General features: G+C 41.8%; 1 protein-coding gene across 2 annotated transcripts in view; it reads left to right on the top strand.

Moving 5' to 3' along the window:
* The window catches only part of SEC24D (SEC24 homolog D, COPII coat complex component), a 100,502-nt gene that overhangs the window by 32,691 nt on the left and 50,631 nt on the right, over nt 1-17,180 (top strand). For both annotated transcript variants that reach the window (XM_024106410.3, XM_005290297.3), the window contains one exon: nt 1,338-1,465. In XM_024106410.3, coding sequence (XP_023962178.2) covers nt 1,338-1,465 — 128 coding nt within the window. The remainder of the gene's footprint in view (nt 1-1,337; nt 1,466-17,180) is intronic.

Genomic DNA, 17,180 nt, shown 5'->3' with positions numbered 1-17,180 from the left:
CATAGGGTTCCTTTTGAGATCCCAGCCACGATTCCCACACTAAATGTTTTCTACTAGAGCATCAATAGCGTATTCATGCCGGGAATAATTATTAATGATACAGCAACATATATGTGGAAGACACTGACAAGTACTGAAATAAAACAAGGTTCTTGCCCCAATGAACTTTAAATATCTTTAGTACGCTGAAACAGTGAGGAAAGCCTATGAAGAAGAGGTGTAGTAGGCTGATAGCCTATGAGAGGAAAGTGTACCGAAGCTCACATGGGAAGAGGAGGAAGCTTTTGCTAGTGTATTTATTTTATGTTCAGTGTTTACATTTGAATTGTCACTTTGCATTCCTGTCTTTTTTTTTTTCCTCTTATAACCCCAGTGTGGATAAGAATCCATGACTTTTTTTTAAATAAAAAAAAATGGGATTTTTTAAAATTTTAAATTAAATACAGGCTTTTTTTTTAAATTAACCTATTTAAAATTAAATTTGAAATTGAAACCTATGTTAAGATCAAAACTTATTATAATCTGTTAAAATCATTTAAATTCAAGTTAAAAATAATTCAAGCAACATGTTTGCCAAGTTATAAAGAAAGTCAAACCATTGCTGGAAGTCACTGGCTGAGCACGTGGAACTAGAGTTTGTTGAAGTGCTAACCCAGCAGTAGCCTCTTTTTCCAGGTGCAGGGAAAATATTTTCTTTATTTCAATTTATTCAACTAGTTCAGTTCAATGATTAGTTTATTAAAAGTTAAGAAATCAGTTGGAAGTTGGAGAAAAGTAGGAAAGCTTGTTTTCCTCTTCTAACCTACGAATAAAAGGTAGGTGTGAGGGAGGAGACCTACAACTTCTAAAATCTTGAAGGACGTGGTAACCAGGAACAGTTCCAGTCACTAACTATGGATAACACTTCCTTTGTTTAATAAATTATTTTTAAATGCAGAACATGTTTTGATAAACTTTTTTCATACATATTCAGCACATTTAATGTAGCTTTATTTAATAAAATAAAATGCTATTTTGACACTAATAGCAAGTAAAACGTTCTTCATCATCTACTAAAATGTATATAGATACAGTTTATCCTCCTGGCTAGCAAAAAGAAGCACCAGAATTATGTAAAGGCTGAAAATCAAATGTTCTAATTGTTACTAAGCAATGAAAATCAACTTTTCTTTGAGAAAATAACTGAAAAGTGCAAATTCAGAACACAATTAAAATTCATTATTTAAATCAAGATTTCCTGCTTGTTGATTTAAATCATGATTTAAAATGGTGATTTAAATTGCTTTAATTTAAATCAATCTATCCTATATAACCCAGCTCATAATATGTTCTTTTAGGCAATGCCAGCCCTCGTTATATTCGATGTACTGCCTACTGCTTCCCATCCTCTTCCGATATGGCCAAACAAGCTCAGATTCCATTGGCTGCTATTATCAAACCTTTTGCTGCTGTTCCACCAAATGAGGTAAGGGGTCAATAAATACCTATCCAAAAGACCTACTTCATGGTTTCTCATATTATGATTTTATGTGACAGATTAGTTCTTTCATGGTCAAAAAGACTGTATTTACTCTAGCATTTTGGGGAGAAAATCTACAATTTTTGCAGTGGTGCAACTCCACTGGTGTTAGCAACAGTGCAAATGCTAATGTAGACAAGGTTTAGTGTTACCACCATGTCATCAGGACTACAAGATTAGGCATCATAGGTTACCACCGCTGTGTCTCCAGTTTCCGCTAGCACTGCCAGTGTTGCTACCTCCATTGGAATTCCATGTGAGTGTAGACAGTGAAAGATTGCAGCTACAAAATGTCTTTCAGTAAATTACTGCTTATCCGTACCAAATGTCACTTTAAAACTTGGACGTTTTTAGCAGAGTGGAGCAGTGAGGTTTCTCATTATGGTACCTTTATATACCCATCAAAATAACTATGTTAAAAGAACATTATTAAGGTTGTAAAGTCTAATACTCTCAAGTTAAGAAATGCTAGAATTAAGGTTGTCTTTGCAGTCTTAATTTGACCCTGCTGTGCATATGCATTATGAGACACTTTGATTACATGATCACATATTATTTGATCAAATACTAACTTTTGAGTGCTTGACTTTACAACCATAATGTTCCTTTAATGTAGCTTTCTGTGTATAATTTCCTAAGGTTTTGAAAAAGCAAAATAAAAAACTGAAATTCTATCATGTGGTATCATTGTGACACCCACATGGTTCATCAACAGGATTTAAAACCTTTAGATCCACCACATAGACCTCTGCCACTTGTGCTAAAGGAGAACTGATAGCAGTAATAGAATGGCATCGTCTATGTGGACCAGCAAAGAGATGAATTGGACACTTTGCCACTCGGTTTCACAGATGTTTGCTGTCACCAAAGGAATGGTGAGACTCAGAAATCTTGAATTCCATTCCAGGCTCTGGATGGGAGTTTGCTGTAGTGGGCACAGGTTCCCTCCAATCTGACCCTGTCCCAGTTCTGTCTCTTCCTCACTCCTGGCTCCTAATCCTAGTCTCCTTGCCTATCCAGTTAAAGTCTCAGCTGGTACCAGTTTTCCCCTCCCAGCTTCTCATTGGATATGTCTGTTTCCCCCCACCTTGACCTCCAATTACCCCCACTTCCACTACCTCTGTCCTGATATTCCTCCTTAGTCTCCTACTCCCCCCCGGCTTCTTGTCCGCATGTCTTTGACCATCCAATTCTATCCCCATATCCAGCTCCACAGCAGATCTGTTGCCCCTGACTCCTCAGTTCCTTTCCTCATTCTTGGAAACAGCTCAACTGTTTTGACTGAAATTTTCCAGAAAGATTTAGCAGGTAGACACCCAGCATGAAAAATTCCAGCCTGGATGGTTAAAGTCTGACAAACAGAGTCTTGTAATCGGAAGTGCTGCGCAACCTTAGTAGGCGGTGCTGAGCCTCATCCTATAATCCTGACCTTTTCTGCTACTGCTAAAATATGTAGCTCTGTTTTGAAGTCAAGATCAAAATGAATAAAAAGGGTCTTTCGTATGGAAAAAAACCTTACAAATATTAAACAATATCAATATCAATTTTTTGTTTTAGAATTGCTGATGTTTTCTAATACTGAAGCCATATATTTCTTTAAAAAAGGGATTCCTCTCTCCCTTGTGAACTGTGGTTTCAAATCTTTTGCTTTTTGTAGCTTTTTGACTTGACCAAGGTATACTATAAAGAGTTAAAATGTCTGTGAGAGAGTGTGTACACTAATATTTCAAGTCTCTCATCCAGTACTTTCTGACTAGAGCTAATGATTGCAGGTACAAAATGCCCATGCCTTCAGAATACTGAGTACTTCACAGGAGCTCCCATAAATGCAGTCGAGCAGCATTCTGCAGATGGGGCTCACGAGGATTAGGTGCAAAGTGAGAATCCATCTTTCAATAAATTACAGCTCACTTTGACATTTGATGGCTTTTTGATAAGGGAAGGGAAACTCTGTTTTTTACTGGTCATAGTTTCTCATTTGATTAGCTGTAATGTCTCCTCTTTTGCAGTTTCTAAAACGCTCAGTGCTAGCAATCAACAAATTTAATGTTGTTTTTTTAAAAAAAAGCACTCACAAAAAAGCACAGAATGTATTACTAGGACTCGGTGAACCATGGCTAGAACATGCCCATACGCTATGTCTGCAGACTCTCTTATGTGACTTGGATCAGTTAAAGGAGCTGCAAATGACAGTTGAACTATGAAATTGATTTTGTTTACCAAGTCAATGGCACAGTTGGCATTTGGTTTCCTTTAATACTGGAGATATAGATAGATTTTTCATTATGATGTCAAGAACTTGATAAAATACCTACATGATCTGCACTGAGTCCATCATGATGAATATATATTGTGTATACCAAGTCTCACCAATTTAAATAACATTTTAAAGGCTGTGAGCAAGGGTTAGGCTCACTAATAGTCCTCTGGGTGCAGCTTAAATAGTAAATACATCAATTGTTATTAATTAGCTGGTGGGGGTCTTTGAAAACCATTTACACTTCAGGATGAATTCAGAACAGGATATAAAATTCACCTATTACAAGTTGAATTATTAATGTTCATTGTTGACAAAGGAGTTTGTGGATTGTTTTCTGTCTATACCTTTAGGAATAAAACTACTGGAAATATAGGAAAAACCTTGTCTTGTGTCAATTTCTAGTGAGTTGATGTGCCCGTACAGACTGTGGTGATAGCATCCAGTGGTGCTTGCTCTTCCCTTCTGGAGTCTGTTCTCTAAAGTAGGGATTCTGATTTAATTATTTGAGTTATTACTTGCATTGTGGAGTAAGCCATGTTACTAGGCAATCCAGCTTAGCAGAAGGAACTGCAGGATCTCAGTGCATGATTTAGAAGAGGGATTTAAGTTTATTAGGCACTGGAGGGTATTTTGGGGAAGGAAAAGCATATACAGAGGTTTTTGGGATCCTCCTTAATCAAAACAGAAGCTGACTGCTGGCATGTAAAATAAATAAGGTATTGAGGGAGTATTTAAACTAAGAGCTGAGGGAACACTGGCACGAGCTGAGCACTAAATTTGGACAGAGACATCTGTTAAAGGCATCTGTAATACAATGGTGTCTGAGTATCCAGCAAAGAGTAGGATACAAATTACAACTGAACTAGTGCAGAGACAGGATAAGAACAGAGGTAAATTCTGTAAAATCATCAAGGTGCCAGATTAAGGAGTTAAATAAAAACAGGCACCTAGTCAAGAATAAAAACTGCAAATGCCTGTATGCAAATGCAAGAAGTTTAAAAGCAAAAAATAAATAAACTAGAATGCCTTGCAATAGACAAGGATATTGATAGAACAGTCATTACAGAATCTTAGTAGAATGACAAAAGCCAATGAGACACTATAATACCTGGTTATAAACTACATAGGAAAAACAGACCAGGTCGAAGAAGTAGAGGAGAAGAGCTGTATCTAAAGGATTCCACAGATCCTAGCGAGATAACAGTTCTGAGTGGAGAGGAGTACACAGCTGCATCTATGTGGATACAAATCCCAACCTGTAAGAATGTAAATATTAGTAGGGAAATACTACCAGCCTCCAGATTTAAAAAAAAAAAAAAAAAAAAAAAATTCCAAGAGGAAGCAAAATCTATCACATTGATGATAATGGGGACTTCAGCTACCCACATATAAACTACTGAAGACACAGTTTAGGGAAATAGTTTCTCAGCACTTCAGTGGTAGTTTCTTAAAGGCTAGTTGTGGAGCATACAAGAGGAGAGGCTATTCTTGACTAGTTTTAAGTAAAACGCAGGAGCTATTTCAAATGCCAGAAGCTGAGCCACTAATAGTGCCACACTATATTTAGGTTCAACATCCAAGGGGCAGGTAGGAGACATTAAAATTTAGAAAGAGATTTCAATAAAATGGTTAGTCACGAAGGCCTTAAATTTGAAGTATTTTAAAGGTGGCATGTATGCTACTTAAACAAATCCCAGTAACAACCTCAAAGGGTATGTGTATTGCTGCAGAAGAGGGGAATCAGGAAGACGAAGACTAAGGGTATGTCTACACTACGAAATTAGTTCGAATTTATAGAAGCCGGTTTTATAGAAATCGGTTGTATACAGCCGATTGTGTGTGTCCCCACATAAAATGCTCTAAGTGCTCTAGTCGGCGGACCGCGTCCACAGTACCGAGGCTAGCGTCGACTTCCGGAGCATTGCACTATGGGTAGCTATCCCACAGCTATCCCACAGTTCCCGCAGTCTCCGCCGCCCATTGGAATTCTGGGTTGAGATCCCAATGCCCGGATGATGCAAAACAGTGTCGCGGGAGGTTCTGGGTACATGTCGTCAGGCCCCTCCCCCTCCGTCACAGCAACGGCAGACAATAGATTCGCGCCTTTTTACCTGGGTTACCTGTGCAGACAACATACCACGGCAAGCATGGAGCCCGCTCAGCTCACCGTCACCATATGTCATCTGGGTGCCGGCAGACGTGGGACTGCATTGCTACACAGCAGCAGCAGCTAACTGCCTTTTGGCGGTAGATGGTGCAGTAGACTGGTAGCCTTCATCGGCGATCTGGGTGCTGGCAACTGTGGGGCTGGCAGCTGTGGGGCTGGCAGCCGTAGGGCTGCATTGCACCAGCCCCTTGCCTTTTGGCAGTAGATGGTGTATTACGACTGGTAACCGTCCTATTACAAGTTGGATCATCGCACATTAGCAGAATCTTCCCTGAGCAGCAGATTGTGCAATAGGCCTGAAGGCCATCGTAGTACACTAACTGCCAAGCGCCCAGAAGATGCCGAGGGCTATCAGTCACGCTGCACTGTCGTCTTAAGATGTAAAAAATAGATTTGTTCTGTATTCATTTGCTTCCCCCTCCCTCCGTCAAATCAACGGCCTGCTAAACCCAGGGTTTTCAGTTTAATCTTTGGGGGGACCATTCTGTGTGACAGTTGTTTGTGTTTCTCCCTGATGCACAGCCACCTTTCTTGATTTTAATTCCCTGTACCTGTACGCCATGTCGTCACTCGGCCCGCCCTCCGTCCCGCCCTCCCTCCTTCCCCTGGTCCGTCAGATACTAGTTTCGCGCCTTTTTTCAGACCAGGCGCCATAGCTAGCACTGGGATCATGGAGCCCGCTCAGATCACCGCGGCAATTATGAGCACTATGAACACCACGCGCATTGTCCTGGAGTATATGCAGAGCCAGGACATGCCAAGGCGAAACCCGGACCAGCCGAGGAGGCGATGGCAGCGCGGCGAAGAGAGTGATGAGGAAATTGACATGGACATAGACCTCTCACAAGGCACAGGCCCCAGCAATGTGGAAATCATGGTGTCACTGGGGCAGGTTCATGGCGTGGAACGCCGATTCTGGGCCCGGGAAACAAGCACAGACTGGTGGGACCGCATCGTGCTACAGGTGTGGGACGATTCCCAGTGGCTGCGAAACTTTCACATGCGTAAGGGCACTTTCATGGAACTTTGTGACTTGCTTTCCCCTGCCCTGAAACTCCAGAATACCAGGATGAGAGCAGCCCTCACAGTTGAGAAGCGAGTGGCGATAGCCGTGTGGAAGCTTGCAACGCCAGACAGCTACCGGTCAGTCGGGAATCAATTTGGAGTGGGCAAATCTACGGTGGGGGCTGCTGTGATCCAAGTTGCCAGGGCAATGAAAGACCTGGTGATATCAAGGGTAGTGACTCTGGGCAACGTGCAGGCAATAGTGGATGGTTTTGCTGAAATGGGATTCCCAAACTGTGGTGGGGCCATAGATGGAACCCATATCCCTATCTTGGCACCGGAGCACCAAGCCACCGAGTACATAAACCGCAAGGGGTACTTTTCAATGCTGCTGCAAGCCCTGGTGGATCACAAGGGACGTTTCACCAACATCAACGTGGGATGGCCGGGAAAGGTACATGATGCTCCATGTTGAAATGCCTATCGTGATCCTTGGGGACCCAGCCTACCCCTTAATGCCATGGCTCATGAAGCCGTACACAGGCAGCCTGGACAGTAGTCAGGACCTGTTCAACTATAGGCTGAGCAAGTGCCGAATGGTGGTGGAATGTGCATTTGGACGTTTAAAAGCGCGCTGGCGCAGCTTACTGACTCGCTCAGACCTCAGCGAAAAGAATATCCCCATTGTTATTGCTGCTTGCTGTGCGCTCCACAATATCTGTGAGAGTAAGGGGGAGACATTTATGGCGGGGTGGGAGGTTGAGGCAACTCGCCTGGCCGCTGATTACGCGCAGCCAGACACCAGGGCGGTTAGAGGAGCACAGCAGGGCGCGGTGCGCATCAGAGAAGCTTTGAAAATGAGTTTTGTGACTGGCCAGACTACTGTGTGAAACTTCTGTTTGTTTCTCCTTGATGAACCCTCCAACCCCCCCCCCCCCGACCCGGTTCACTCTACTTCCCTGTAAACCAACCACCCCACCCTCCCCTCCCCACTTCGAGCACCGCTTGCAGAGGCAATAAAGTCATTGTTTTTTCACATTCATGCATTCTTTATTAATTCCTCACACAAGTAGGGGGATAATTGCCAAGGTAGCCTGGGATGGGTGGGGGAGGAGGGATGGAAAAGGACACACTGCATTTTAAAACTTTAACTCTTATTGAAGGCCAGCCTTCTGATGCTTGGGCGATCATCTGGGGTGGAGTGACTGGGTGGCCGGAGGCCCCCCCACCGTGTTCTTGGGCATCTGGGTGAGGAGGCTATGGAACTTGGAGAGGAGGGCTGTTGGTTAAACAGGGGCTGTAGTGGCGGTCTCTGCTCCTGCTGCCTTTCCTGCAGCTCAACCATACGCTGGAGCATATCAGTTTGATCGTTACAAGGTTGCATTTTTCCTCTGCCTGCCGGTTTGGTATGAGAGATCACTCACGCAGTGCCCCACACGATTCTCTGGGATGATCACTTCACCCCTCCCCCCACCGCATGGTTAACAGCGGGGAACATTTCTGTTCAGAAGAGCAGGAACGGGCACCTCTGAATGTCCCCTTAATAAAATCACCCCATTTCAACCAGGTGACCGTGAATGATATCACTCTCCTGAGGATAACAAAGAGAGATAAGGAATGGATATTGTCTGCATGCCAGCAAACACCGGGACCATATGCTGCCATGCTTTGTTATGCAATGATTCCAGACTACGTGCTACTGGCCTGGCGTGGTAAAGTGTCCTACCATGGCGGACGGGATAAGGCAGCCCTCCCCAGAAACCTTTTGCAAAGGCTTTGGGAGTACATGAAGGAGAGCTTTCTGGAGATGTCCCTGGAGGATTTCCGCTCCATCCCTGTACACGTTAACAGACTTTTCCAGTAGATGTACTGGCCGCGATTGCCAGGGCAAATTAATCATTAAACACGCTTGCTTTTAAACCATGTGTAATATTTACAAAGGTACACTCACCAGAGGTCTCCTGTGTGCCTTGAGGGTCTTGGGTGAGTTCGGGGGTTACTGGTTCCAGGTCCAGGGTGACACATATCCTGGCCGTTGGGGAAACCAGTTTCTCCGCTTCCTTGCTGCTGTGAGCTACCTACAGTACCTCCATCCTCATCTTCCTCGTTTCCCGAACCGTCTTCCCTGTGTGTTTCTCCATTGACGGAGTCATAGCACACGGTTGGGGTAGTGGTGGCTGTACCCCCTAGAATGGCATGCAGCTCCGCGTAGAAGCGGCAGGTTTGCGGCTCTGCCCCGGACCTTCCATTTGCTTCTCTGGCTTTGTGGTAGGCTTGCCGTAGCTCCTTAACTTTCACGCGGCACTGCTGTGTGTCCCTGTTATGGCCCCGGTCCTTCATGGCCTTGGAGACCTTTTCTAATACTTTGCCATTTCTTTTACTGCTACGGAGTTCAGCTAGCACTGATTCATCTCCCCATATGGCGAGCAGATCCCGTACCTCCCGTTCGGTCCATGCTGGAGCTCTTTTGCGATCCTGGGACTCCATCACGGTTACCTGTGCTGATGAGCTCTGCGTGGTCACCTGTGCTCTCCACGCTGGGCAAACAGGAAATGAAATTCAAACGTTCGCGGGTCTTTTCCTGTCTACCTGGTCAGTGCATCTGAGTTGAGAGTGCTGTCCAGAGCGGTCACAATGAAGCACTGTGGGATAGCTCCCGGAGGCCAATAACGTCGAATTCCGTCCACACTACCCCAATTCCGACCCGCAAAGGCCGATTTTATCGCTAATCCCCTCGTCGAAGGTAGTGTAAAGAAACCGGTTTAAAGGGCCCTTTAAGTCGAAAGAAAGGGCTTCGTTGTGTGGACGTGTCCAGGCTTAATTCGATTTAACGCTGCTAAAGTCGACCTAAACCCGTAGTGTAGACCAGGCCTAAGTCTATGTGGCTAAATGACAGGGTTTGAGAGACTATTTGAGCCAAACAGAAATCCTTCAAAATTTGGAATTTGGATTCTAGTGAAACCAATAAATAGGAGTATAAATTATAGCAGGCAATAAGTAATAGGGAAAATGGATTCCTAAGAACAAGTAGTTAACAGTGTAAAATGAATAAGAAATTCCTTAAGTAAATCAGAAGCAGGAGGCCTGCTAAAGAATTGGTGGATCTGCTGGATCATCAGGGTTTTAAGGGAGTAATTAAGGAAAAGAAGGACATTGCTGAGATTCTAAATGGTTGCTTTGCCTCAGTCTTCACTGACAAGGATTAGGAAAATACTTAAAGTTCTTTATCTTCAATATCTTGATTTGGATGATCTATGAAAAGTATTTGTTTGTGACAGTTTTTTGAGAATACGCTATCATTGTTTGACAGGACTTATTTTTAGCTGGCACTGCTTTAGCAACAGACTGTAAAAATAAACGTAACTCTCTGAGTTATCATCATAGAGCAGGCCCTACACAAGTTTGTTTTGGAGATGTATGAATGTTTCCAAAGCCTGGATAAACCATGTGATCTTTGTTTAACATTTAATGCTGCTTGCTATTAATATTATTTCAGAGGAGTATTTTACATTTTAAAAAGCAAACATTCCGCAATTCAAAAAAATTAAATACAAAGTTTTCAGTGTTTATAAATATAGGTGATTTAGTTTGTGTTTAGAGTTATTCTCTAATAACTAATGTGTCTTGTCCTGTTTTACAATACTACCTGATTTTAATTTGACTTCATTTACAGAAATATTAGCTGGTAAAAATAATTTTTAAAAAATATTTAATTTTCTTCCTTTCAAAACAGTAAATCCTCTGGTATTTGACAAGCTTAGCATGACATAACCATACAGAACCATAGTACATGAAACAGATACTTGAACTTTAACCAGTAGTACAGGAGTGGCATTGTCCAAGGAAAACCCTGAAATCAGAAATGGAGTTATCTCTCATAAATGACGAAACAGTCTCTGAGCTGGAAGCTGGTCAGTTTTTTCAGTTAGAGAAATTTGGCCTCAGTCTAGTTGGGCTGGAAGGAAAAGCCATGTTTGTGGAGATAGAAAGGATTAATAAATCAACTTTGAGACACACCATCCCCAGTAGCTTTAATTAGAAAGGTCCAGTGCTGTTAAGCTAGAAGAAGGTAGGTATCCAGTAAGGTGAGTGGTAGTAACAAGGTGTAAGGAAGGTAAGTGGTAGACATACATTGTAAACATCATCACTTTGTCAAGAGCAAACTTGTAATTGCTGTAGCTGATTTTAAACAGCAAAGTAAATCTACGGTGCCTTTTCCTCTTCCTATTTTTTCTAAATCTTTGCAAAGAGCATGGAAAGCAACCCAGCTCCAGAGTTACTGTTGTTCAGCCTCAGCAGCATCGTTTTTAATTTTAGAAACTGCATGTGGGTAGTGTCATATCAGTTGCCTTTGGTGAAACTAGCTGGCTTGTCACGGATCACTCCACTGCCAGGTGTGTCAATGCTGCATCCATTCGTTCACTGCTAATTCCCATCTTTCAGCCTGGAGACTTAGGAGAATCCCCCCCCAAATCACACCTCTTTTGGTGAAGTCTCCCTGACTTGTCTTAGAATAAGCAGCAGATTGAATACGAGGGCTCTGCTGTGCACCGGGGAGTGGAAGGAACAGAGTTGTTCTGAGAGTCTAATATTCTATTGTCTTCCCAGGTAATGAGGTCTGAACAACTCTGTCCAAAAGGGACTGGCTATCTTATGGGTAATATTCCTCCAAGCAGATATGATGCAGACAGAGAATTACAGTTGTAGGATTTATTAAGACTATATAGAAGGCCAAAATCATAAAGCATAAGATGGATGGAATAGACAGAATTCACATGACTAAGTTGTCCATGCTACTAGAAAGCTTTGTCATAGCAGAAGATAAGCTTAAGAAATCTTTCTGAAGGACTGAAAGGAAAGTTGCCTATCTAGCTATCTCAGTCAGTTTATTTTAAAATGTCATGCCCTTTTTCATATTGGTTTATATGACAGTTGACTTAACTCCAGCCTGTGCTTGGGGCATTACATCATTAAGAGGCCTCTCCTCACGCTCACTGAGAGTCTAATGCTAAAGCTTATGTGTGTTCTCAGTTGTTAGGGGAATCTGACCTTTTCCTATATGCAGGAAATTAATTTGTCTGCAGTAGAGTTTAACTCTGGGTTATTCAAGGTCTCTTGACATCACTTGAATTGAAATGAAGGTATCGATCATGCAGAAACTTCCCTCCCACCAGTCTCTTGACTAAAGATTCCTTCTTTCACACTCAGATTCTAGAACAGGGGTCAGCAACATTTGGCACGCAGCTCGCCAGGTTAAGCACCCTGGCGGGCCGGGCCAATTTATTTACCTGCTGACGTGGCAGGTTTGGCCGATCACGGCCCCCACTCGCCGCGGTTCGCCGTCCCGGGCCAATGGGGGCGGTAGGAAGCCGCGGCCAGCACATCCCTCGCCCGCGCCGCTTCCCGCCGCCCCGTTGTTAAATTGTGAACATTTCCAATGTTCCATTCTCCTCTTCAGGTTGATGGCTGACCCCTCAAGCTTCACAAAGGTGCTGTTAGTGGGGGGTAACTTCTCTAAGCAAAAACAATGACTAGGTCATCCCTGACCTCCGGGATTGGCACATCAAGATCCTTATCACAGAGCTTCTCTTTAGTGCTGAAGAAGATAAGGGTGATCCAGTGGATATAGTGAACTTGGATTTTCAAAAATCCTTTGACAAGGTCCCTTACCAAAGGCTCTTAAAGAAACTAAGTAGTCATGGGATAAGAGGGAAGATCCTCTCATGGACCAGTAACTGGTTTAAATGATAGGGAAAAAAGGGTAGGAGTAAATCATCAGTTTTCATAATGGAGAGAGGTAAACAGCAGGTCTTCCAAGGATTAGTTCTGTTCAAGTTATTCATTAATGATCTGGAAAAGTGGCAAAATTTGCAGATGATACGAAATTTTCAAGATAGTTAAGTCTAAAACTGACTCTGCAGAGTTACAGAGGGATCTCACAAAACTGGGCAACTGTGAAACAAAATGGCAGATGAAATTCAGTGTTGACAAGGAGCAAAGTAATGCATATTAGAGAAAAAAAAGTCTCAACTGCATGCCTATAATGATGGGTTCTAAATTAACTAATACCACTCAAGAAAGATCTTGGAGCCATTATGGATGGTTCTCTGAAAACTTCAGCTCAATTTCAGTGCAGCAGCAGTCAAAAAGGCAAACAGAATGTTAGGAACTTTTAGAAAAGGGGTAGAAAAAAAGATGGAAAATATAATGCCACTATCTAAATCCATCGTACACCAGTGCTTTGAATATTGGGTGCAGTTCTGGTTGCCCTATCTCAAAAAGAATGTAGTGGAACTGGAAAAGAGAACAGCAACAAAGATGATGGAGCATATGGAACAGCATCCACATGGGAGAGACTAAGAATCTTAGGGCTGTTTAGCTTAGAAAAAAGATGATTAAGTGGTGGTAGGAGAGAGGTCTATAAAATCATGAATGGTGTGGAACAAGTGAATAGAGACATGTAATTTACCCTTTTCCACTATCCAAAAACCAGGGGATGAAATTAATAGGTAGCAGATTTAATACAAACAAAAGGAAGCACGTTTTCACACAATGCACAAGTAACCTATGGAACTCATAGCCATGGAATGTTGTGATGGCCAAAAGCATAACCAGGTTAAAAAAAATAATTGGGTAAATTCATAGAGAATAGGTCCATCAGTGGCTACTAGTCAAGATGGCAACCTTAAACTTCTGGCTGCCAGAAGATATGGGTGGATCTTTCCAAAATTACCTTGTTCTGTATTTGGGTTTCCTTTACGTGGTATACCCTCTCACAAGTCCCAGTTTGGAAGTTGCTGTAGAAGCAGTGAGAACTGTGTCCCTCACTCCCTAGAGTCTGAGTTTCCTAATCGATCAGGAGAAACACTCTCTGGAACATACTATCTATTGGGCCACAAAAGTGCCCTCTATCCGCTACAAACTTTCAGAGTCAAAGTGAGCAAAGGATGTGGCCCTTAGAGTTGTTGAACCATGGATGAAGATAGATTAATAGAGCATAAAAAGGAAAGCTTTTGTCTGCAAACTGGATCATTCTAGAGTTTTATCTGCTGTTGTGGTGACTGATGACTAATATTTTATTTTAACAGTCAGATTGAGAGTATGAAAAATGAGTTAAATTTACTCATTTACTGGTTTGGGGACTGATAAGGGTGCAGAGGAGAACTCCCCTTTGAAGAAATTGATCTCTTTAAGAATATTTTGGAGCAACACTTGCTGCTTTTTGTTGTTAAAGTATAAAACAGGTATTAGTATCTCTCCTAAGCCATAGAGAGGCTTCTGCTTTGGCTGGAATAGGTAAACAGTGGAATCCCATTTTCTAATCATAAGCTTTCTCATTATCTAAAATATCAGTTTTGTTTCCTGACAAATTAAAGGCCCTATCTATCGATCTGAATGTTTTTCCTATCATGACAAATCTAAGCAACTTTAACTGTGCAAAAGAAAGAATAGGGAAATGTGAGAGTAATAGTCACTGAGTAGCAACACATTGGTTTGTTTATATAATTTAGGTTACTAAGAATAAAATTAGTCAAAGTTGTTTTTAGAGGAGATCTGTAACTTAAAATAGCTATTGGAATAGCCTCTGTGTCCCTGTGCATGTAAATTTCTCTGTGCAGACGTCACCATCCGGAAAAGGGATAAGATTCTCCTCTTCTTCACTTGCCAAAGTTGATCATAGCAACAGCAATAAATTAAACAATGTAACGTTGTGCAAACTCTGACATTAAGCCTTAAGGGACATGACTCAGTTTCTAAGGTAACATTATACACTATGAGCAGAGTGTTTGACACACCGTTTTTACTAGGATCAAGATGGAAAGTTTACACATTTGCTTTTAAAACTAAAACGATATTGACCTATTTTGTGTAAGTTTTTTTTATTTATTGCTGCATACTTCTTGCACCATAAGTTTGATTATAATAGCCCTCTAGGATGAGTTTCCGTAAAAGCTTCTTTTGAAGCTGATGAATAAGCAACTGACCTGGATTTTATAGTCTGGTGTTTTCATTTTATTAGATTTTTCCTTTAGGTCACACACACTTCTGAAGAGTTTAATATGTCATTTGTTACACTAGGAAAAGGTGTCTTTCGTGATTATACTTGACTGTCAGATACACATTACATCAGACTGCATTTAGGACCAGATCTTGGCTGGCACTACCTCAGCCCTGCAGGGAAGTAAGCCCCCAGTCGCTTAAGGGTTTTAGTTGTATCTTGGCTCCAGTTGCAATGGGGAAGCAAGCCTTGTGGCTGCTATTCTCCTTGGAGAAGGACTGGGAATGGTTGGCCAGCAAAGCCAACATGGTAAGTAATCCACACAGGTTCAGGGCGGTGCAAATTACTCCCCTGGCCCTAGAGTAAAGGGATGTCAGGGAAGATTGTGACTGTGTAACAATTTCTTCACAGAGATGGTGGTTTAGCTGCACACTGCCCCTTACCTCACTTGAGCTCTTAGTAAAGTGTAGCAGAAAGGAAAGCAGGTGAAACATTTCAAATGTCTGTAAAGCGCATGGCATGATGGGGCCTTGATCCTGTTTGGGGCCTCTGAGTATCACTTTTGAACAAGTACTAATAAAAAGAGAATTTAGTTATAGGTCACTAATCTTACCAGATATGGTGCTTTTTAAACTGACAACCAATTTTGATATCAAAACCACAAAGATTAAGCTGCTACTTTCTATGGGAAGGACTCTTGAATTAATATCTCTTTAAAGACATTAGCTCAAATGTTTTGATACTGGAAACCAATACATTTTTCTGTATTTTCTTAATCATTTTATTCTTTTTATTCTTGCCAAATACTTAAGTAGCAGATGTAAATGATCACCATTGGCCATGTTACTGTAACTGGCCTTATGCAGGTGGAGCCTATTTTCACTTCATTCCCAGCTCCACTACCCCCAACAGTTTCTTCCACTAGGAATGGGAACCCAATAACATTGGCCTTCAAGTCACATTTTCAAATCATCCACCTCTGTTTAAAACACTGCCATGAAACCTGTCTCTAGTCTTTTAAGTACAATTCACTATAAAGAAATAGCAGTAGGATATTATAAAACATTCTCTGGCATGGGACTATGTAAAATAAAATATAGTCAATAAAATATAGTTTCCCTAACCAAAATCTCAATACTAGTCCCTCATAATGAGAAGACCAAATCCAAAAGAGAAACAATTCAGTGTTTGCAACAGGAAACATGGAGTGAAAAAATCTTCCATTTATCAGTCCTCTGATGTCATAATGCTTAAATCAGGGATGACTGCTGTCTCAAAAAGTCCTGGATATCCACAGAAGAAGGAAAAACATAAGCATTCCCTTAGCCTAACAGGCTACCGCATCATGAGATCCAGGTTGATTTTTCATTCCTTCTGAAAAGGCATTAATGACTGTTATGTACAGCCCTCTCCTTATGTGGCATCCAGTCTAGGTGAAGAGGTACTCTTAAACTCACAAAGCTACACTTAGATTTATTTGCAAGCATAAATTTGTGTTCCTCCAACCTAAAAGAGCACATTCCACAAGCACCACGTTGAGTGTTGCTTGATTGGCTATTTTAGGGTTATTCCACAACCCATTAGAAATGGTAACAGCTGTGTTTGTGTTTAATGGTCTTTGACCTTCATAATAGAATTAATATGTTGGTGTATCCGTTATGTTTGCACATGTATTGGGTTGAACCTGTATTTCACATTGTGTGTGTTCCCTTTTTCCAAGATTACCAAGTACATGATAACTCTATCTGAGGGAAACTGACACATACTTGCATAGAACAGACAAAAGAGACTTCAGCTTTGTAGTGAGGAACCAACAGTGTTATTACTTGGAGCTCAAACTCTGAACTGTTCGTTCTTCTTAGAAGCTCTTAGGGTCCACGTGTAATGCTGGAAGGGCATAACGAGTGGGGTCCCGCAGGGATCAGTTCTGGGTCTGGTTCTGTTCAATATCTTCATCAATGATTTAGATAATGGCATAGACAGTACACTTATAAAGTTTGCGGACGATACCAAGCTAGGAGGGGTTACAAGTGCTTTGGAGGATAGGATTAAAATTCAAAATGATCTGGACAAACTGGAGAAATGGCCTAAAGTTAATGGGATGAAATTCAATAAGAACAAATGCGAAGTACTCCACTTAGGAAGGAACAATCGGGTGCACACATACAAAATGGGAAATGACTGCCTAGGAAGGAGTACTGTGGAAAGGGATCTGGGGGTCATAGTGGAT

This window comes from Chrysemys picta, chromosome 5, assembly GCF_011386835.1.
Source record: "Chrysemys picta bellii isolate R12L10 chromosome 5, ASM1138683v2, whole genome shotgun sequence".
Lineage (NCBI taxonomy): Eukaryota > Metazoa > Chordata > Testudines > Emydidae > Chrysemys > Chrysemys picta.
Note: the sequence above shows the minus strand (reverse complement) of the source record. Positions and strands in the feature narration are given on the sequence as shown.